This window comes from Ctenopharyngodon idella, chromosome 9 (assembly GCF_019924925.1).
Source record: "Ctenopharyngodon idella isolate HZGC_01 chromosome 9, HZGC01, whole genome shotgun sequence".
Classification (NCBI taxonomy): Eukaryota; Metazoa; Chordata; class Actinopteri; order Cypriniformes; family Xenocyprididae; genus Ctenopharyngodon; species Ctenopharyngodon idella.
Window position 1 is genome coordinate 1,361,527 of NC_067228.1, and position 23,878 is coordinate 1,385,404.

The 23,878-nt window shown below is 42.4% G+C and overlaps 1 protein-coding gene across 1 annotated transcript in view; it reads left to right on the plus strand.

Annotated features, from left to right (window-relative positions):
* Positions 1 to 19,215, plus strand: part of LOC127519138 (uncharacterized) — a 38,857-nt gene extending 19,642 nt beyond the window's left edge. Inside the window, exon 6 of the mRNA XM_051906634.1 lies at positions 18,636 to 19,215. Coding sequence (XP_051762594.1) covers positions 18,636 to 18,787 — 152 coding nt within the window. The 3' untranslated portion in view covers positions 18,788 to 19,215. The remainder of the gene's footprint in view (positions 1 to 18,635) is intronic.
* The last annotated feature ends 4,663 nt before the right edge of the window (positions 19,216 to 23,878 follow it).

The window sequence follows — 23,878 nt, forward strand, 5'->3', positions numbered from 1 at the left end:
TTGTTGAGGCACATGACTATTAACTAATTGTTAAGTAATATGTCAATATGGTTTTGACATCTACACTAAGCCATGGATTTCAATTTCCAACTATCTACAACCGTGATTCCACTGTAACATAATGATGCATTTGCAAATCATTAGCTAATGATTAATTAAAGCAGACTATTAGAAGTTGAAATACATGGCTTCAACCCATTGTGGTAATTAACACATTAACTTACACTATTAGTTAATAAAATATGTTATTAAGGAATTAATACATTGACAAATTTAATTAATAGCAATTCATATATTACTTAATCTATTATAGACTCTTTATAAGTTGCTGATGAGTAATCATTAATTAATGGTTTAGTTCTTCATGAGTCATGCATTAACACATGATTATCTGTGCATTAGTTAAGCATGAATTAATGCATATTAGTGCACCAGTATTGTAAAGTGTTACCGTAACATCTCTCCACTTAAGACAATCCATAACTGCCCAGCCCAAATCTCAAATGCTCTCCTCTAAGATCTGTTTTATTCTCTGACATTCATTCATCCTCTGTAATTACCAGTGTTGGGCAAGTTACTTTAAAAAAGTAATTAGTTATACTTACTAGTTACTTCTCACAAATAGTAACTGAGTTACATCATTATAAAAGTAACTAATTACCAGGGAAAGTAACTATAGTGGAGATCGAAAGTTTGGGCACCCCAGGTAAAAATTTGTATTAATGTGCATAAAGAAGCCAAGAAAAGATGGAAAAATCTCCAAAAGGCATCAAATTACAGATTAGACATTCTTATAATATGTCAAAAAAAGTTAGATTTTATTTCCATCATTTACACTTTCAAAATAACAGAAAACAAAAAAATGGCGTCTGCAAAAGTTTGGGCACCCTGCAGAGTTTATAGCATGCACCGCCCCCTTTGGAAAGCTGAGACCTGACAGTGTCATGGATTGTTCTCAATCATCGTCTGGAAAGACCAGGTGATGTCAATCTCAAAGGTTTTAAATGCCCAGACTCATCTGACCGTGCCCCAACAATCAGCACCATGGGTTCTTCTAAGCAGTTGTCTAGAAAATGTCTCAGGTTATGACTATAACCATGGTTCCCTGAGAGAGGGAACGAGACACTGCGTCCCGAAAGGGGCGCTATGGGAACGCCCTCAGCGTGAATGCGTCTGATGCACATGTGTCAACTAGTCCAATGGTGAGAGTGAACGTCACTGGTGGGTGACGTCACGACCAGGAAAGGATAAATACACATCCGGAAAGACCGGCTTCAGCTTAAATTGCCGAAGCAAATCGATCACAGGAATGCAGGGAGTATGGCAACGCGACGCAGTGTCTCGTTCCCTCTCTCAGGGAACCATGGTTATAGTCATAACCTGAGATGTTCCCTTTCGAGGGAACTCGCACTGCGTCCCGAAAGGGGCGCTATGGGAACGATATCCCAAAACGCCATAATTCCAAAATGCCTGTCCGTGTGAAACTGTGGCACACTAAGACGAGAGCACTGATGAGCCTGGAGCTGCGTCCAGGTCGAGATATATCATCTCACAACGTGAGTGGCGAGGATCAGCCCACCACATCACAGACTTCCTTGAGGAAAACCCCCAACAACAAGGCCGTGGAAGCCACCATACTCCTAGAAGAGTGAGCTCTGACAGACAGTGGATACTGCTGACCAGAGACCTCATACGCAAGTGACAGTCTCAACTATCCACTTGCTAACCATGGACGCAGGGAGACCCCTTATAGCGCGGTCCAAAACAAACAGTTGATCTGAAGTCCTCCACAGGGCAGCTCTGTGGACATTAGGTGTCCAGTGCTCACACTGGACACACAAGATTCAACTTTTCCTGGTCTGGATCTGAGAACAGAGGACAGAAAGCTTGCAGCACTATAGGCCGTGGAATATTGGTCAGAACCTTAGGTATATAACCCGGTAGGGTAAAGGAACACTTGACCATCCCTGGTGCACACTCAAGGCACGTAGGGGATACAGATAGAGTAGGAGACCTTTAGGCCCTTTTTAGGGGAGAACCCAAGCAGGAACCCTAGAGCATGCTGCAGGCCTCAGCCTCAGAGTGCCACGAAGGAAATGATACCTCAAAGGGTTATACCCCACAATTATACCATCCACAGGGACATGGAATGCAGAAATACGAGGATAGTTTCCTTGTGGCTGGAGTTCTAGAGTAAAGTATGGTTTCCACAACCTCGGTTGAGAGACCAGATACTATGAGTTGGGCCCCCTCAGGGGCCAAACCCACAGGTTCAATACTTCTGGGCGGGGTGAAAAATCAAACCCTTCACCTGAGATAGAAGGTCTCTCCTGATCAGAATCTCCGAGGGAGAGCCGTCAAGGAGAAACACAAGTTCCAAGAACCATATCAGACTTGGCCAGTAAGGTGCTACTAACAGACTTATTCCTTCCCGGCGAATTTTGTCCAGAACTCCTGGGAGCAGAACAATTGGGGGAAAAATATACAGACATGGCCCCGGCCATGTCTGTACCATGGCATCCAGTCCAAGAGGAACTGGATGTGTAAGGGATAACCACAGTGGACAGTGCGCCGTATCCTGAGACGCGAAAGATCCACTTCCACGTGGCTATAAATCTCCCATATAAGCTTCACCACTTTGGGGTGAAGTCTCCATTCCCCTGGCCTCAGCCCCTGTCTCGACAGGACGTCTGCTCCTATATTCTAGGTCCCTGGAATAAGATTGTTCTCACAGAGAGCATCTTTCCCAGGGACCACAGGAGGATCTGGTGTGCCAGATAGTGGGCGCGAGCGCAGACCCCCCTGTTGATTTATACAAGAAACCATCGATGCATTGTCTGTCCAGACAGCTCGATGACCTCTCAGGTCTGGGAGGAAGAACTTCAATGCATTGAACACTGCCATCATCTCCAGGCAATTATGTGCCACGAAAGATGACTCCTCCACAGCCCTTGAGCTGAGCGGCCTTCCATTACCACTCCCCAGCCTGTGAGAGAAACATCTATCATGAGAGTGACTCAATGATATTAAGCTCCTAACACAGGGCCCTGGGACAGGAACCAACTTTTCTTCCATATAACCAAGGCGCGGAGACACTGCCGTGTGATCTTGATCATACGAAGTGGGTTCCCCCTCAGGGACAACCCTTGGTCCTGAGCCACTACTGTAAGGGTCTCATGAACAGCAGGCCAAAAGGTATCACCATTGGACGCAGCTGCCACCAGACCCAACAGTTTTAGAAAACTGTTTTACAGTGAGTGACTGGCCTAGATATATCTCCTGTGTGACTGAAAAGATTGCAGAAATACGAGTGGGCGACAGAACGGCCCGCAGCGTCACTGAATCCATACCATGCCCAGGAAGGTGGTTCTCTGTAATGGAGAAAGCACACTCTTCTTGGCGTTCAGCCACAACCCCAATTTTTATATGAGTAAGAACGACATCTCGATGTCGAACTGACCATCTGTTCTGACTGCGCTAATATTAGCCAGTCATCTAATCAGTTCAGAATGCGTATGCCCTGCAGCCTGAGCAAGGCCAAAGCTGCATCTACGCATTTCATGAACGTGTGGGGTGATAGAGCTAGACCGAATGGAAGAACCTAATATTGGTATACTTTGCCTCTGAAAGCAAACCTGAGGAACTTCCTATGCTGTGGAAGGATAGAGACATGGAAGTATGCATCCTTTAGAACTATCATGACAAATCAGTCCTCGGATCTGGTTTAGCGTCAACATTTTGAACCCAAGTCTCCTGACTGAACGATTCAAATGATTAAGATCTAATATAGGACGCAACCCTCCATCCTTCTTTGGAACAAAATAGTAGCGGCCCTAAAAACCCTAACTCTCTGCTGGGAGGAGGAACCCATTTTGTAGCTCCTTTTGCAAAAGAGTTTACTTTCTGTTCCATCACCAGAGCCTGCCCAGTGAGATAAATTTGGCAGAAGCCTCAACTCTGCCAGAAAATCCACAAAAGGGAACCAGCCTCTCAAAGCTGGTCTCTGGTATACCTAGAGCAGCCACTTTGGTGACCTGAAATACACTGGCAGGAAACAACCCATTTGACTGCTTTTCGACCCTCCTCAGAGGGTGCGAACCTGACGCAGCGTCGTGTGAACGCTGAGTCATAGCTTGCTGGAAACTGCTGCGCCCTGAAACACCAAGGGTGCCAGGGTTGGTAGAACGGCCCCGTACAGACAATGAAGTTGAGCGGGCACCGTATATTGAGGTGTACACCGCTCTATCCCGTATGGGGCTGCCCTTAGATTCCATTCAGAGGGTGCGAGCCTGATGCAACGTCATGTGAGCGCTGAATCAAAGCTTGCTGGAAACCGCTGCGCCCCAAAGCACCGAGAGTGATGGGGTTAGCAGATCGGTCCCCTGAGGGCAACGAAGTGGCACGGGCACCGTATACTGAGGTGTACACCGCTCCACCCCGCAGGGGGCTGCCCTAAGAAGCCTAACACCACTGGCGTCAGGATCTACATGAAAGGCTGAACTAATACATGAATCTAACTACTTAAAGTCAGATAAATATGTATTATTTTAATTTCTCAAAATTAAATTACAGCCAACTGTCCATTTAATTCCTGAAAAATTAAATGCAGCAAATGATCTATCAGACAAGTTAATACTGTCTGAAAGAAATGCTAAATATAGTATGCATATAGGCCATACACACATCAAATAAAGAGTTATTAGTGCAGACATATAGCTTTTAAAAACCAGGCAATATCCCATTTAACTCCTCAAATTAAATGCATCAATGAATCACCAGACAAGTGTACACGGTCTGAATGATTGGTTGAATATTTATAACTGCCGTCTGCACACCCTAATCTACGCGTTGCCTCGGCAAACACGAGATCAGAGCCACTAGAATCTTTATTGCAGTTTGCAGACACGAAATCTACGCATCGCCTCGGCGCGATCCGTGCCACTAGATTCTTTATTGCTCAAGACTTTATTCCCTCAAGAAAAAAGCCAAGTGGAGCAGAGCTAAAAAATCTCGATAGTGCATCACATCGGGAAATTTATGAATGAACACCGTCAGATCCCAATACAAGAGCTGACATGTATGCTCTGCTCTCAAACAAACAACACATGAATCGCGTGTATCCCCACTCGTATAGTAGCGAGAGCAGGGAAGCACACACGACTCGAGTTGCTATTTGCTCGCCAATAAACTCCTGTCTAGAAATATATAATGCTTGAGGACAAACAACAATAAATAGACAGAGACAGTTTCACACAGAGCGCTTTGCTGAGGCACAAAAAGCTGAAGCCGGTCTTTCCGGATGTGTATTTATCCTTTCCTGGTCGTGACGTCACCCACCAGTGACGTTCACTCTCGCCATTGGACTAGTTGACACACGTGCATCAGACGCATTCACGCTGAGGGCGTTCCCATAGCGCCCCTTTCGGGACGCAGTGCGAGTTCCCTCGAAAGGGAACTGAAACTGAAAATAGTTGACGCTCACAAAGCAGGAGAAGGCTATAAGAAGATAGCAAAGCGTTTTCAGATGCCAATATCCTCTGATCGGAATGTAATTAAGAAATGGCAGTCATCAGGAACAGTGGAAGTTAAAGCAAGATCTGGAAGACCAAGAAAAATATCAGACAGAACAGCTCACAGGATTGTGAGAAAAGCAAGTCAAAACCCACGTTTGACTGCACGATCCCTCCAGAAAGATCTGGCAGACACTGGAGTTGTGGTACACTATTCCACTATAAAGAGATACTTGTACAAATATGGTCTTCATGGAAGAGTCATCAGAAGAAAACCTCTTCTACGTCCTCACCACAAAAATCAGCGTTTGAAGTTTGCAAATGAACATATAGACAAGCCTGATGCAATTTGGAAACAAGTTCTGTGGACCAATGAGGTTAAAATAGAACTTTTTGGCCGCAATGAGCAAAGGTACGTTTGGAGAAGAAAGGGCACAGAATTTAATGAAAAGAACCTCTGTCCAACTGTTAAGCATGGCGGTGGATCAATCATGCTTTGGGGTTGAATTGCAACCAGTGGCACAGGGAACATTTCACGAGTAGAAGGAAAAATGCATTCAATAAAATTTCAGAAAATTTTGGACGCTAACTTGATGCCATCTGTGAAAAAGCTGAAGTAAAAGAGAGGATGGCTTCTACAAATGGACAATGATCCTAAACACACCTCAAAATCCACAGTGGATTACATCAAGAGGCGTAAACTGAAGGTTTTGCCATGGCCTTCACAATCTCCTGACCTCAACATAATTGAAAATCTATGGATAGACCTTAAAAGAGCAGTGCGTGACAGATAGCCCAGAAATCTCAAAGAACTGGAAGACTTTTGTAAGGAAGAATGGGCGAAGATACCTCAAACAAGAATCGAAAGACTCTTGGCTGGCTACAAAAAGCGTTTACAAGCTGTGATACTTGCCAAAGGGGGCAGTACAAGGTATAAACTCTGCAGGGTGCCCAAACTTTTGCAGACACCGTTTTTTTGTTTTCTGTTATTTTGAAAGTGTAAATGATGGAAATAAAATCTAACTTTTTTGAAATATTATAAGATGTCTAATCTGTAATTTGATGCCTTTTGGAGATTTTTCCATCTTTTCTTGGCTTCTTTATGCACATGAATACAAATTTTTACCTGGGGTGCCCAAACTTTCGATCCCCACTGTATTGCGTTACTTAAAAAAAGAAAAAAATTAAATGTCAATTAACTTGGATGCCCCCAATATTAAATATGTCTAAAAATAAATTATTATTTGTTTAATGTTATGTTTTAAATTCATCTATTTAATTATGAAAAGTGAACAGCATGAGTAAGAGGATACATCATAAGATGCGTAATATATCAGGAGACATGGAGTGGGTCACACATGATTTTGACCACTTCATTAAGTTTTGTAGAAAGCCTTTCTTTAAAGTGAATTTCGTTTTGTAAAAATTGTATCTATTTAATCAATGTTTCATCAACCAATTACCTGGATTGTAATAAATAAGAAGAAAATACAGCAGAAAATATAATCATGACAATATAATCATGGCGCCGGCGCGATCACTTGCACGTGAACTGGAGCGTTGTCTTACAGGCTAAATGAACCGAAACTCAGCAGCTGCTTGCCTCACAGAGATGAGAAATATATCTATAGAAAGCTTGACTACTTTTAAACAAAATAATTCAAAACGAAAAGAAATAGGCTACCTATCTGAATGAAATGTGCATTTTCTCTCTAAGCGTGTCCACAGAGATGTTGAGAGTCAGCAATGTCAACTTCATCTTTACAGCCAACACTGATTCAGAAAACATTACTTTATTAATAAACAATTAAAATGCCTCCTTGCTGTTTTTGTCACATTCGTAATCATTACTTTTGCCGGTTCTTTATGGCAAGCTTTATGCATGCGCTTGTAGCCTTATAGCCTATATTATGTAAACACTCATTATTATGATTTTCTCTCCAGTATTTAAAGTCCCCCTGTAGTAAATTATTTATTCCCTTAAAACTCATCATTGATCACCAATATGATATATTTAAAAAAAATTCAAGTGAAAAAAATTTCTTCATGCCTTAAAATAGCTTGTACACCCTTGTCTCATTTAATATACACTGAGCAATGAATATGCAAATTAGCCCTGCCTCCACTCGCTCAGCCGTTTTCCGCTGTGAACAATGGATGTTTGACAATTTCATTGCTTTTAGTTTTCAGATTTAAAAACACATTCAGATGAAATCCTGCAGGCGCCCGTGCCTTCTCTGTACATGAAACAAATGCACATCCTTGAATAAGCACTGACTTCCATCGTATTTACTTGAACTTATCAGGTAGGCTAAAATTTATAATGGACTGAATATGCATACGAATCACGGTCACACGCACACGCTCAAAGCAATATTGTTTTAGCTATGTTTTATATTTTATTAAAATATTTCGAAGGACAAAAACATGAACTTTATTGGCTTTAGCCTACTTCAAGTCAGCTGTCACTTTACTTAGCATACACTCGTACACTTGGCACAGCCCTTGCGACGGTTCTGTCATTCATTAATATGAATTAATATGATTAGCCTTTTGCTTGACTACATTATCAAACAGCTAATAATGTGTTGCTAATGTTACACAAACCATGTTCCTGTTCTTCATCTGATAGTCAGACAGCTGCCTTCTAACTATCAACGTCAGTGGAGAAAGGCTTATAGTTCATCATAACATCATAATAGACTCGCTATATTGCTAAATCTACAAAATTGTTCATATCAACAGAAAATTTACCGGGATAACTTGGCTTCTCTCAAGACTTTCCAGCTTCAGAGTGCTCATGGTTAATGATATGCTAAAGCCTGCCGGCACGTTGTTGTGATTGGTTACAATGTAGTCTGTGATGTCACAAACACCCACGATTTCAAACCGCAGGGTTTTTGGTTTACTGCAGTTTTAAAGGGGTGGTTCATTCTGATTTCACTTTTTTAACTTTAGTTAGGGTGTAATGTTGCTGCTTGAGCATAAACAGTATCTGCAAAGTTACAGCGCTGAAAGTTCAATGCAAATGGAGATATTGTCTATTAAAATTATGGAAGTTTAATGCCTACAAAAACGACCGGTTTGGTGACACCATAAACCCTGCAAAACACTGCTGACTTATGAATTTGCACATGGTTTGCCTAAAAGCATATTAAAAACACTACATGGACATATAAACAACATTAAAAACTTGATTTTCACCACAGGGGGTCTTTAAGAAATCAAATTAATATAAATGGCTTAAATGAACAACACTAGTCCAACACCCATACCAGAGAAAAAACTTTGCAGGTTCTAAGGCTGAGAGAGAGCCTACTTGGATGAAAACCGCTTCAGTGAGCTCACTATGGTAACTGCATTGTAACAGTTGGGGTTGGGAAGTAATTTGTTTGATTACTCGTTACTGAAAAAAGTAACGCCATTTATTTATAACGCCGTTATTCCTATCACTGGTAATTACTGCTTCCTCTCTTTGTTTTAAAGATCTCTCACAAGCCTTGACTTGAACTTCTAAAGAACTAATGTGGTTTTGATGAGCGTTCAAATTATCCAGCACCTAGGTTTCAAACGTATCAAAATGGGCGCTCAGATTTCATTCTACTTCACTCGTTCTGGTTTCCAGATATTTAACTCTATTGGCCAGAAGGATCATCATCTTCAGGAGTGGAGGAGGTGATAGTAAAGCACTTCTTCAACCTCCCTAGCCTCATCAGCATCAGACTACAGATAAAGACTGCTTAAATCAGGTCTCTTAGAGTTCCTGATACACAGTAAATGTGTCTGAACTATAATTAGGCTCTGTGAGATATTCACTTCCAGTCTCTGCAGGGTCAGCCGCCATTTAGAAATGTTATGAGGAAATATTAACTAAAGAATGAGTATACATGCAATAAATTAACTAGCAGGGGCAAAAACACCATATCCAAAACTCCAGGAAGCACACACAGCTTTCACACAACATAATTTGAATGGTTTTTGTTCTTCAGTTTGAAGAAAAACACAATAAAATGTGGGATACAATCCGCTGAGCTTTTAAGACCAATACAGGTGCTGGTCATATAATTAGAATATTATCAAAAAGTTGATTTATTTCACTAATTCCATTCAAAAAGTGAAACTTGTATATTATATTCATTCATTACACACAGACTGATATATTTCAAATGTTTATTTCTTTTAATTTTGATGATTATAACTGACAACTAAGGAAAATCCAAAATTCAGTATCTCAGAAAATTAGAATATTACTTAAGACCAATGCAAAGAAAGGATTTTTAGAAATCTTGGCCAACTGAAAAGTATGAGCATGTACAGCACTCAATACTTAGTTGGGGCTCCTTTTGCCTGAATTACTGCAGCAATGCGGTGTGGCATGGAGTCGATCAGTCTGTGGCACTGCTCAGGTGTTATAAGAGCCCAGGTTGCTCTGATAGTGGCCTTCAGTTCTTCTGCATTGTTGGGTCTGGCATAATCGCATCTTCCTCTTCACAATACCCCATAGATTTTCTATGGGGTTAAGGTCAGGCGAGTTTGCTGGCCAATTAAGAACAGGGATACCATGGTCCTTAAACCAGGTACTGGTAGCTTTGGCACTGTGTGCAGGTGCCAAGTCCTGTTGGAAAATGAAATCTGCATCTCCATAAAGTTGGTCAGCAGCAGGAAGCATGAAGTGCTCTAAAACTTCCTGGTATACGGCTGCGTTGACCTTGGACCTCAAAAAACACAGTGGACCAACACCAGCAGATGACATGGCACCCCAAACCATCACTGACTGTGGAAACTTTACACTGGACCTCAAGCAACATGGATTGTGTGCCTCTCCTCTCTTCCTCCAGACTCTGGGACCCTGATTTCCAAAGGAAATGCAAAATTTACTTTCATCAGAGAACATAACTTTGGACCACTCAGCAGCAGTCCAGTCCTTTTTGTCTTTAGCCCAGGCGAGACGCTTCTGACGCTGTCTGTTGTTCAAGAGTGGCTTGACACAAGGAATGCGACAGCTGAAACCCATGTCTTGCATACGTCTGTGCGTAGTGGTTCTTGAAGCACTGACTCCAGCTGCAGTCCACTCTTTGTGAATCTCCCCCACATTTTTGAATGGATTTTGTTTCACAATCCTCTCCAGGGTGCGGTTATCCCTATTGCTTGTACACTTTTTTTCTACCACATCTTATCCTTCCCTTCGCCTCTCTATTAATGTGCTTGGACACAGAGCTCTGTGAACAGCCAGCCTCTTTTGCAATGACCTTTTGTGTCTTGCCCTCCTTGTGCAAGGTGTCAATGGTCGTCTTTTGGACAGCTGTCAAGTCAGCAGTCTTCCCCATGATTGTGTAGCCTACAGAACTAGACTGAGAGACCATTTAAAGGCCTTTGCAGGTGTTTTGAGTTAATTAGCTGATTAGAGTGTGGCACCAGGTGTCTTCAATATTGAACCTTTTCACAATATTCTAATTTTCTGAGATACTGAATTTGGGATTTTCCTTAGTCGTCAGTTATAATCATCAAAATTAAAAGAAATAAACATTTAAAATATATCAGTCTGTGTGTAATGAATGAATATAATATACAAGTTTCACTTTTTGAATGGAATTAGTGAATTAAATCAACTTTTTGATAATATTCTAATTATATGACCAGCACCTGTACATAGTGAGTACAAACAAGTAACCTCCATGGAAATTTTGTATGTAATCCACAGGTTTAAACAGTTCCAGGCAATGAAAATTCAAATGAAATAATCCAAACATTTTGCACACACTTAAATGAAACACCCTCACCCTCATACCTGAGGAACATACCACCCCTAGTGTTGAGGAAAAGGACTAGAGCAACAGTAAATTCAACCTAGAGCTTATTACAACATTGAAGTAGAAATGTCTTTTTATTTAGTTATTGTTCTGTAAATAAATATATCTCTCTCATCATCTATCATCTTTTGTCTTTGTACTGCTGCAGAATATTATTCACTTCACGTTTAAATGATTAGAGGTATTTTAGTGAATCTTCAGCAAATGAATATCAAGTGATTTAAAGCTTTAATCTGTGAAAACTCTGTTCTTCAGGTGTGTTTGGTGATGAAGAGGAGTCAGTGTCAGTGTGGGAGGGAGATTCAGTCACTCTAAACTCTGATCTTACTGAAATAATGGATGATGATGTGATTCAGTGGAGGTTTGGAAATGAAAACACTGTAATAGCTGAAATCAATAAACGGGACGACAGAATCGCTGTATATGATGATGTTCTTGATGGGAGATTCAGAGACAGACTGAAGCTGGACAAACAAACTGGATCTCTGACCATCACAGACATCAGAACTGAACATGCTGGAGATTATACTCTAGAGATCAACAGTGTGAGAAAGAATAAGTTCTATGTTGATATCTATGGTGAGGTTAAAAAAAAAATGTTTAACCTGTTTTTAATGACAAAATTTAAATGAATTAATTCATAATTTTGTTTCTTTTGTTGTTTTATAATATTCCTTATTTTTAAACTATTTAAGGTAGTAAATCATTAAACGTTAATCTGTGACGATCCCTGTTTGTGTTTCTTCTTTGTGTGTTTTTGGTATCGGGATCAGTGAAGCCAGTGACAGTGAAGGAGGGAGATTCAGTCACTCTAAACTCTGATCGTAATGAAATGAAGAATGATGATTGGATTTGGTGGAGGTTTGGAAATGAAAACACTTTAATAGCTGAAATCAATAAACGGGACGACAGAATCGCTGTATATGATGATGTTCTTGATGGGAGATTCAGAGACAGACTGAAGCTGGACAAACAAACTGGATCTCTGACCATCAAAGACATCACAACTGAACATGCTGGAGATTATAAAAAAGAGACCAACATTATGAACACTGAGTTCTTTCTCGCTGTCTTGGGTGAGTTAAATATTTGTTTCACCATTTTATGTTTTAATCACCAGATATGATTATTAATCCAAACACCATTTTGCTTCTTTTTTATCTGTTTTTGTTTTATGATATTTGTCATGTTCCAGTCATTCCCAGACTCCAGTTCCCATAATCCTCCCTGCCAATCACCTGCACTCACTCCACCCATCAGTAATCACCACAACCAGCTGCACGCATTACCTGGACTATTTAAGTCACTCACATCCACATACACTTTGCGAGGTCTTGTTTACTCTTGTAGCAATTCTGAGCGTTATCTTGTCTGTCCGCCACTTATCCTGTCTGTTCCCCATGTACGATTCTCTGCTGCCTGCCCTTTGGACTATTAGCTCTGTTTTGGGATTTATGATTGTTATCTGCCAGCCCTGACCCATTGCCTGTTCCTCGACTACTATTCTGCCTGCTCTCTGCCATACCTGTCTGCTGTTGTTCTGCCATTGCCTGTCTGACTACGAACTCTGTTTAATAAAAGCTTGCAAATGGATCCAACCCTGAGTCCCGCTTTGTTACAATATTATTTATTTGAAATTTAAATATATCAATCTACTTACTTTTAAAAGCAATCATAAAGTTCCCTTTCGTGGGAACTATCGACGCTACGTTGAATGACGTGATGGGAACCCTCTGCGTGATTGCGTCGTGAAGCACTTCTGTATCCAACCAATGATGAGACGAGACGTCAGAGGCGGGTGACGTCACGGACCAGGAAACTATAAAGCATACCCAGAACAAAGAACGCTAGCTTCTGTTGTCTTCAGCAAGCGCTCTCTGTATCTTGTGTGTCTTATTTAGTGTTGTCTGTCCCGTTTTCTGCTCACAGTGATCTCTTCGTCTGAGGACAAGAGTTTCAAAAGCACTTACAAGACACGATATATATATATATATATATATATATATATATAATGGCGGAAAAAATAAACAAGCAGCAGTTCATCAAGTGTGTGCCTCCCTGCACGCGATTCATCTCGGGTGGGGACACACACGAGATGTGTGTTGTTTGCCTGGGAGTCGAGCATGCACAGGCAGCTCTCGAGGGGGCTGTCTGTGTACACTGCGAGCGGCTCACTCTCAGAGTATTAAGATCACGCCGCGCGCTCTTTGAGGAGGGTGCCGCGGCGAGTGTTCCCCGTGGATCAGGTCCCGCTGCTGCTGAGGCACAGCGGAGGCTGCATTCGTGGGGATCACAAATGGATCTGGTAGAGGGGGGAGAGACGGGCTCTGCCTTATCTCTCCCCTTACCTGCCAGACCCAGTGTCTCTCCTTTGGCGGTGGAAGCACGCGCTGCGGTTTCTTCCCCCCGGAGGGAGACACCAACGCTTAACATATCTTCCTCTGAGGAGGCTGACGTGGTGAGCGTCGAGGCTGGAGATGAGGACCCGCCATCCTCGTCTCCAGCTTATGAGGAGCTGCTGGAGCTAGTAACCAGGGCAGTCGATAAGCTAAAAATAGACTGGCCCGCGGAGAGAAGCGAAACGAAACCAAAAAGCAAGCTTGATGAGCGCTTTCTCCCCGCACAGTCACTACCCCAGTGTCGGGGTCTGCCGTTCTTTCCCGACCTCCACACCGAGGTGTCGAGGTCGTGGAATAGACCTGTGCAATATCGTGTGTTCAGCCCCCCAAACATCCACATATAGTAACATCGTGGGGCTGAAACACCATGGCTATGGGGCGATGCCTCGGGTCGAAGAGACGCTCGCGAGCTATCTCTCGCCTGAGTCTGCATCGTCCCTTAAGACCCCGACATTGCCCACTAAGCCATTAAAGACAACATCGGGCTTGGTGGGCAAGGCTTATTCGGCAGCAGGTCAGGCTGCAGCTTGCCTTCATACAATGTCCATTCTGCAAGCTTACCAGGCTGATCTGCTGGGGGAAATAGATGAAAGCGGGGAAGCGACATTTGAGTCCATACAGGAGCTCAGGAGGGCGACAGATCTAGCTCTCCGGGCCACCAAGGAGACGGCCAAATCAACTGGCCGCTCTATGGCAGCCTTGGTGGCCACAGAGAGGCACTTATGGCTCAATTTGTCAGACATGAAGGAGAAAGATAAGAACATCCTCATGGATGCGCCGCTGTCTCCTGTGGGCCTATTCGGCGACGCAGTGTCATCTGTCGTCGATAGGTTCCAGGAGACACATAAACAATCAGCGGCCTTCCAGAGATTCCTTCCCTGCCGTATTCATCCCCCTGGGGCTGCTGAGCGGGAGCAGCCTCAGCCGATAGCCGGCTCCTCGGCGCACAGAGCGCAACAGAAGGCCAGTGTGGCCACCCGTGCTCCCCCGCAGAGAGCTTGGGGACCGGGGCGGCCAGCACAGGCGAAGTCTTCCGGGGGTAGGGCGGATCTGAGGACCGTCATTATTTCCCGGAAGGCTTCAAAAAAAGAAGTCCTGACGGCAGCTGTCCGGGACTTACGAGGGCAGCCCCTCCCGGAGGGGTTCGGGTATTAAAAAATCTGGTACCTGTTCCCCTTCGGCGCCCTCAGGGGGCCGTTCTGCCAACCCTGCCACCCAGTGTGCGTCAGGGCGCAGCGGCCTCCACCTGATCCTCCGAGGAGGGTCGGTCATCACTTGATTCGTTTGTCTGCCGGTGCGCCGTGTCAGACCAACGAGCCAAGTGCTCAAAAAACATCAGAGGCCAGTCTCGAGAGACTGGTTCCCTTAGTAGAATTTATGGAAGAATGGAAACGTCTCCCGAACATTTCGAAATGGGTGCTGCTCATTGTAGAACAGGGTTACAAAATACAGTTTGGCTCTCGGCCGCCCGGGTTCAACGGGGTTCTTCCAACAGTGGTGACCCCAGAGCAGTCTCTGATTATGGAACAAGAGGTTATGACACTCTTGCAAAAAGGAGCTAGAGAAAGGGTTCCTCCTCCCAGCAAGCTGTCAGGGTTTTACAGCCGCTACTTCATTGTTCCAAAGAAGGATGGAGGGTTACGTCCGATCATAGATTTACGTGTGCTAAATCGATCTGTACGAAAGTTAAAGTTCAAAATGCTTACACTCAAACAGATTATCCCACAGATCAGGTCCGAGGACTGGTTTGTGGCGATAGACCTGAAAGATGCATACTTTCATGTATCCATCCATCCTCATCACAGGAAGTTCCTCAGGTTTGCTTTCGGGGGCGAAGCTTACCAATACAAGGTTCTTCCCTTCGGCCTATCTTTATGTCATATCTATCCCCTGCTCGTGTGAGTTCCATTCTCGGGGCCGTGAAAGGGGTGAAGTTAGGCCAGTCACTCACTGTAAAACAGTTTCAGAGACTGTTGGGTCTTATGGCAGCTGCGTCCAACGTGGTAACTTTTGGCCTTCTGCACATGAGACCCTTACAGTGGTGGCTCAGGACCAAGGGGTTTTCTCCGAGGGGAAATCCTTATCGCACGATCAAAGTCACGCGGCGATGCCTTCGTGCTCTGGTCATGTGGAAAAAGCCTTGGTTCCTGTCCCAGGGACCTGTGCTGGGGACTTCTCGTCGTCGTGTAATGCTTACGACGGATGCTTCCCTCACGGGCTGGGGGGCGAGCATGAGTGGTCGCTCGGCTCAGGGTTTATGGGAGGACCATCAGCTCTCCTGGCACATAAATCGGCTGGAGATGATGGCGGTACTTTCTTGCATTGAAACACTTCCTCCCAGACCTGAGGGACCATCACGTGTTGGTCCGCACGGACAACACGACGGTGGTCTCATATATCAACCATCAGGGGGGTCTGCGGTCTCGCCGACTTTGCAACTTGGCCCGTCGGATCCTCCTGTGGGCCCAGGGAAAGCTCCTCTCATTGAAAGCAGCGTATATTCCAGGGCATCAAAATGTGGGAGCGGACGCCCTGTCGAGGCAGGCGCCGACGCCCGGGGAATGGAGACTCCACACCGAGGTGGTGGAGCTCATCTGGAAAAGATTCGGTCAAGCGGAAGTAGACCTATTTGCTTCGGGAGAGTCAACCCAGTGTCCACTGTGGTACTCCCTAACGTACCCAGCACCTCTGGGGCTGGACGCTATGCTACAGACGTGGCCGAGTTCTGGAAAAAGTACACCAGGAAGGGGTCAGCCTTATACTGGTGGCTCCGTACTGGCCGACCAGGATATGGTTTGCGGACCTAATGTCCCTGTTAGACGGCTCTCCATTGGAGCTTCCTCTCAGGCAGGATCTCCTGTCTCAGGCGGGCGGCACAATACTCCATCCCCGCCCAGAACTATGGAAACTGTGGGCCTGGCCTCTGAGGGGGCAAGGCTCATAGAGGCTGGTCTCCCAACCGAGGCTGTGGAGACCATCCTTCACTCCAGAGCTCCCTCCACAAGGAAGCTATATGCATATAAATAGAAGTTGTTTTCTACTTGGTGTAGCCAACGAAATACGGACCCTGTCCAGTCATCTGTTAGCCTTGTGCTTCAGTTCCTTCAAGAAAAATTCTCGGAAGGATTATCTACTTCAACATTGAAGGTTTACGTAGCAGCTATCTCGGCTTATCATGCTCCGGTAGGGGGTTGCTCGGTGGGTCGAGACCCTCTTGTCATACGCTTCCTTCGTGGCACGCTGAGGCTGAGGCCTGCAGTGCGCACAAGAACTCCAGCCTGGGACTTGGCTATAGTGCTAGAGGGGTTAGCTGAGGCTCCCTTCGAACCACTAGAAGAGGTGTCAGAGAAATTCCTCACTCTAAAAACGATATTTCTTCTGGCAATCTCGTCTCTTAAAAGAATAGGAGATTTACAAGCACTGTCAGTTGCTCCTTCGTGTCTGGAATTTGCGCCTGGTATGGTTAAGGCTTTCCTACACACTAGACCTGGCTACGTGCCAAAGGTCCCCACCAACGTCCCGGGTCCTATTGTGCTCCAGGCTTTTTGTCCTCCTCCTTTTGTAGATTCGGATCAGGAGAAACGCAATCTGCTTTGCTCCGTCAGGGCCTTAGATACATATGTCCACAGAGCTGCCCTGTGGCGAAAAACAGACCAGCTGTTCGTATGTTATGGGTCCCCTAAGAAAGGGGGCCCAGCTTCTAAGCAGAGGATGAGTAAGTGGGTGGTCGAGGCCATCTCACTTGCCTATGAAGCGGCCGGACAGCCATGTCCTCTAGATGTCCATGCTCACTCCACCAGGGGTATGGCGGCCTCCAAGGCATTAATGTCAGGAGTATCATTGAATGATATATGTGATGCAGCTGGTTGGTCGTCCCAGCACACATTCATCAGGTTTTACAACCTAGACATGAGCTCTACTCCGGGTTCCTCGGTTCTGTCTACAAGATCACAGACAGGCACTCGGTGATACGGCGTAGTTGGGACAGCGTTCCCATCACGTCATTCGACGTAGCGTCGATAGTTCCCACGAAAGGGAACGTCTCGGGTTACTGGTGTAACCCTTGTTCCCTGAGTAAGGGAACGAGACGCTACGTCACGTTGCCGTACCCCCAGCGTACCTGGGAGCGTCTTGCTTCAGCCATAATTCAGAAGCTAGCGTTCTTTGTTCTGGGTATGCTTTATAGTTTCCTGGTCCGTGACGTCACCCGCCTCTGACGTCTCGTCTCATCATTGGTTGGATACAGAAGTGCTTCACGACGCAATCACGCAGAGGGTTCCCATCACGTCATTCGAAGTAGCGTCTCGTTCCCTTACTCAGGGAACAAGGGTTACACCAGTAACCCGAGACGTTTTTTTAAAAATCTCTCTCTGCTACAAACTCTGTTTCTGTTTGTTCTCTGTTTGTGATTCAGATGAAATATCAGTGAAGGAGGGAGATTCAGTCACTCTAAACTATCATCCTACTGAAATGAAGGATGATGATGTGATTCAGTGGAGGTTTGGAAATGAAAACACTTTAATAGCTGAAATCGAAAAATGGGTCGACAGAATCACTGTATATGATGATGTTCTTGATGGGAGATTCAGAGACAGACTGAAGCTGGATAATCAAACTGGATCTCTGACCATCACAAACATCACAACTAAACATGCTGGAGATTATAAAGTACTGATGGCGATTTCATGCAGATTCTCATTAAAAGCATTCAGAGTTTCTGTCTCTGGTGAGTAGAGACCATTTGATATGTCTGTCAAATATGGTTGTTTTCACCAAGTATGTACATATTTATTAATTGTTGAATAATTTCAGAGTTTGAGATGATAGATTATATAAACACTGACTCATACTGATATTAGTTGATGTTAGCGCTGATATTACTGAGCTGATCTCAGTTTGATGTTTTTATTCCTCAGACTCCGTCCACTGTTGTGGTCCTACTGAAGCTGTGATCCGATTGGTCCTCTCTGCTCTGGTGGGCGTGGCTACTGTCATTCTTCTGGTTTATGACATCAGATCCAGAAGAGCTGAACAACATCAAGCACATATTCACACATCAGAAACCTAATGGTGTCATTTCTCATACTATTTTTTGTCATTTATTAATCTTAATATATTTGTAATGGCTTTATATGCTGGTGTTTACTGTATGTTTATTTTAGCTGGCTAATTTCCACCCTAGAATGTAATTTGAGAACAAACAAACAGATTTTTGCTCATTAACTCATTAGTGCTCAAAGTGTTTGTCATTGTAAATACTGTTTTTTTTTAACAATCTAGTCATTCATATTTGATTGGGGACTTTAAAAATGTCTTCCAATCACACTTAAAGTCTCACATGTCTTGTAGTGTTTTTGTTCAGATCAGACGTCTCTAATACTGAAGCTCTTTTACTGATTAAACACGACACATTTCTCTCAGATAAAACACACAGATCTCACTTTACTACTGCTGTTCATTTGTCATTTGTATTTTCTTGCCTTTATCAATAAAGTTTTTTCACTCTGAAGTTAAGAGTCTCTCCATGTTTTATTACATTTATTATGTCGAGCGCCCCCTGCAGGAATACTAACCCTATTTTAACTATTTTATCACTACACTAGCTATAAAACATTATATTATTTTAACCATTATTTCTAAATGTTTACTTTATTATTAAGGTCATTCTTCCTTTACCACTAAAATAATGTTTTTTTAGTTATTACATTATTTTTGTATCTCTGCAAGATTTTCTGAAGCAAACCACATATACATTATGTATTACTGAATAATGCACATTAAAGGGATAGTTCACCCTGTTCACCCCCATGTGTGCATGTTTGCTGGAATTTACTTTAAAACCAGAAAATCCTCATTAAAACTAAAAAACGCAGATTAACTTAAATTGTCTAAATCTTTGTAAAATACTTCACACAATCACTGGTTTACTTGATACATTCCTTTCTTTTCGATGAGTATAATTTTTTACAGTAAACTCATGACTCACACCTTCATGACGACAACAACTATATCACCTGATCGATTTTGTTTCTGGCTTCATTAGCAACAAATTATGTGTTTTGGTAAACACTACAAAGACCACAAACATAAAAAACCAAGTCAAACTGCCCAACTAAAGGAACAATGATCACCATAATAGTGACTAAACGTTTTCAATATCAGTGAAGAAGGGAGATTCAGTCACTCTAAACTCTGATCTTACTGGAATAATGGAAGGTGATGAGATTTTGTGGTGGTTTGGACGTGGAGTCACTTTAATAGCTGAAATTAATAAACAGGTTGACAATGTCACTGTATATGATGATGTTCTTGATGGGAGATTCAGAGACAGACTGAAGCTGGACAATCAAACTGGATCTCTGACCATCACAAACACCACACCTGAACATGCTGGAGATTATGTGCTAATGATAATGAGAGCAAAACGATCATTAAAAGCTTTCAGAGTTTCTGTCTATGGTGAGTGGAGATCATTTCTCCTGTCCCTCAGATATTCTTGATATTAGTGTTTATTGTCTGAGCTCCAGAAGAGCTGAAAAACATCAAGCACATATCCACACATCAGGTATCTCATTGATCATGTCGTTTCTCACAAACTGTTTCTGCATATAAATATTTGTGAGGTTTATTCATTTAAGTTGATCTTTTTCAGGAAGTACTGAAATGTAAAGCAGAATGCCAAAATTTAAAGGCTCTTCAAGTGTGGTTTTTGCTCTTCTACTGTTTTCTTCACAATACTGATGATTATTTGAGCTTGTGCTCTATTGTTCACTGTCAGATTTTTAAAAATCCAATTTTAAAGTCTTTATTGTTTATATTTCTGCCTCATATAAGACACTCACTTTTACCACTACTGCTGTCCATATGTATTTGCTTGTCTTTATCAATAAAGTTTTTTCACTCTGAACTTCAAGAGTCTCTCCATGTTTTATTACATTTATTATGTCCAGCGCCCCCTGCAGGAATACTAAATGTATCTGTATTTAACCATTTCAGCAGCGTCATTTAAGCTTTACATTATTAAACCATTATTTTAAACATTATTTGTAAATGTTTACATAATTATTAAGCTCATGGAGTTTTTTTTTTTTTTTCTCTATCCACAATAATAAACAAACAACTTCCTGTAACTGAGAAAATACTGATTTGGGACACGTGATAATATACTTTTGAGGACACAGTGAAATAAACACAACATATTGGTTCTCCATTTCCTCCAACATGCAATGACAAAGTCTTTAAAGAGCATACTGCAGGTTAGAGCCCCCAGTGAGTCAATGTATAGAAAAATAATGTAGGAACTAGATTTTCTTTATAATTTACTTATGCTATATAATATAAATATGCTACTGAGGCTTCTGGAGTCATTTTTGTGAGAAAATTTTACTTCCGCGTCTGAAAAATGCCAAACTGGAAGTGACGTAACGGGAGGGAGTGCAGGTCCATTTAAAGGGTTAGTTCACCCAAAAAATGAAAATTCTGTCATTAATTACTCACCCTCATGTCGTTCTACATCTGTAAGACCTTCGTTCATCTTCAGAACACAAATTAAGATATTTTTGATGAAGTCTGAGAGATTTTTGTCCTTCCATAGAGATCCAACGCAACTACCACTCTCAATTTTATGAAGCGAAGTGAGTGCTTGGTTTGCGCAAAAAAAACATAATTTACCACTTTATTTACAAAATAATATTATCCAAAGCGTGTTCACTAGTGGTGGCGAGATGAAGCCTCATGAAGCATTGAAGCTTTTCAGCCAAGTGGTTCACAAAAGGGTTAATTTCTCGAGGCTTCATTTGCTCACAACACCACCTGTTGGTCAAAGAGTGTAAAACAAGCAAATGACCTGATGTGATATGATACACTGTATTTTGCGCCAGTTAAGGCTTAGAAATAACAGTGAAGAAAAAATCAATTTCCACTAGACTAATCTATTTATATGAATAAAATGTGTATTTTCTGGTGATATATAATGATTGTATAACATAACTGTGCAATAAACGTATTGGCTTGAAATGAATGAATTTGATTTGAAATCAAATGTGTGAAAATCAATTCTTTGGTCATAATAGGCAGGAGGGGCGATATTATTATTATAAAACCACACATTTTGAGGGGATCCCATGGGTTTATATATCTGTCAAAATGTTGCGCCAAGATTCAAACCGCTTCCTGAACCAGTCAGGCGGAAGCGAGGCTTCGGACGTCATCAATGACGTCATTGGACTAAAGCGATACAAGCCTCGAAATGCGCTTCACCGAAAGCTTCAGGGATTTCTCGACACACGCTCCGAAGCCTCGGCACAGAGCGTAATATCACTAGTGTTCATGCAACAAAGATAGCATAAACAAAAAACGCATGCGTCATGATGCTCTTGTGAACACTCACACATGTCAAGTCGAGTCACCTTTATCACATTTATATAGCGCTTTTTACAATGCAGATTGTGTAAAAGCAGCTTTACAGTGATAACTGGTATATATTTTTTAGCTGCACAGCAGCTCTTAAAGAAAATGGTGTCAGTCAATTAGTTAATTTATCTATATATCAGCACTGGAGAAAACAGTGATGTCACCCATCAGGTGACATCAGATGACAGACAGGTGATAAAAATGGAGAAAAAAAAAACCTTGGGAGAAACCAGGCTCAGTCGGGGGCCAGTTCTCCTCTGGCCAACAGCGAACAGTGCATGATTATGATTCAGGCAGCATTACAGGTCATAAATCCGATTGGGATCGCAACAGTCAAAATATTTAATCCAGTTCCATCTGGTTGAAGATCGTCTTCATCACGCCGGTATGGGACGGTTTGTTGGGGATCTGTGCTACTGGCTGTCGTGTCGATGAGGCCTTAACAGGGGATGATCTAGTTGACTCAATCTCTGCTGACACTTCAGGGCTTTGATCAAATAAATACAGCCTTGGTGAGATTAAGAGACTACTTTAAAAACATTAAATAAACCTTAATGTTTACAAACTTTTGACCGGTACTGTACATGCAGTGAAGATAATCAATGTAAGCGTTGCCTGAATCAAATTTGTATGGCTAATATTAATATGTTTAAATGAAAATGAAAAGAGGCAGATTGGTGTTTTATAACATGTTTTGTATAACATGTTGCTGGCGGTTATACATACAGAGATAACCGGAGTAGCCAGAGCGAGCCGAGTGATGTTATCAAGATTGCTGCTGTTGCATTTTGCAGATAATGTAGAATTACCGAACTTTGCGAACTTGGTATTGAGAAACGCCCAACTCACCTGTTCACAACTCATGTATGTCAGCTGTAAACTCCTTGTAAACTTATTTTCTATATGTGATTATTTTGTTTTAACTATATATGTCTTGAAATGTGTTTTGATGTATGTTTCTATCTTTTATTTCCTCTATTCCATTGTATTTTATTTGTATGTACTTGTAAAGTGCTTTGAGATGCGACTTTTAAAGGCGCTATAAAACAAAGTTTATTTTTATTATTACTATTATTATAAACGCACGTTTTGGGGCTTCTCTCGGGAGACTAGCGTAAATTGACCCATAGCAACGCGCCATCTGCTGTTTTGGAAGAGGAAGTTGCTCAGCTGCATTTATGAGAAAATGAAGCCGAGAGATCTCATAAAAAGGCAAGAGTCTTACAGTCGTAACAGACAGGTGTGCGTTTGTATGAACTAGATTTGGTATTTGTTCAAAGGTTACATGCCATTTGTAGTATGGTTTGTATTTGTTTGTGAAATAAGATGTAGGCTCATTTATTTATATTTGTAAAACTCAATACATATATTTGTTACTCACTAATAATTTGTTATTTGCGTTTTCGCTCAAACTGACCTTTGTATTTGCACATCACTTTCTGTTTGCTTGCAAGTCGAGTTTTCCTTTGGAAAGCAGATCGTGTTTGTTTGCAAAATGCTGGATTTGTTTGTTTAATTATGGCACAATATTAACTCCATAGTTTATAGTCTAGATTTAAACTGACAGAGTGTGTCTGCTTACCAAACAATGCTAGGAAGATTTTGCCAGAGTTTAGGTGCCAAACAGGAGAAGGATCTACCGCCTGTGATTGATTTTGATATTAGGTATTATTAGTTGGCCTGAATTCTGAGATCGCAATAGATGTGAAGGACTATAATGTGTTAAGAGCTCGCTCAGATACTGGGG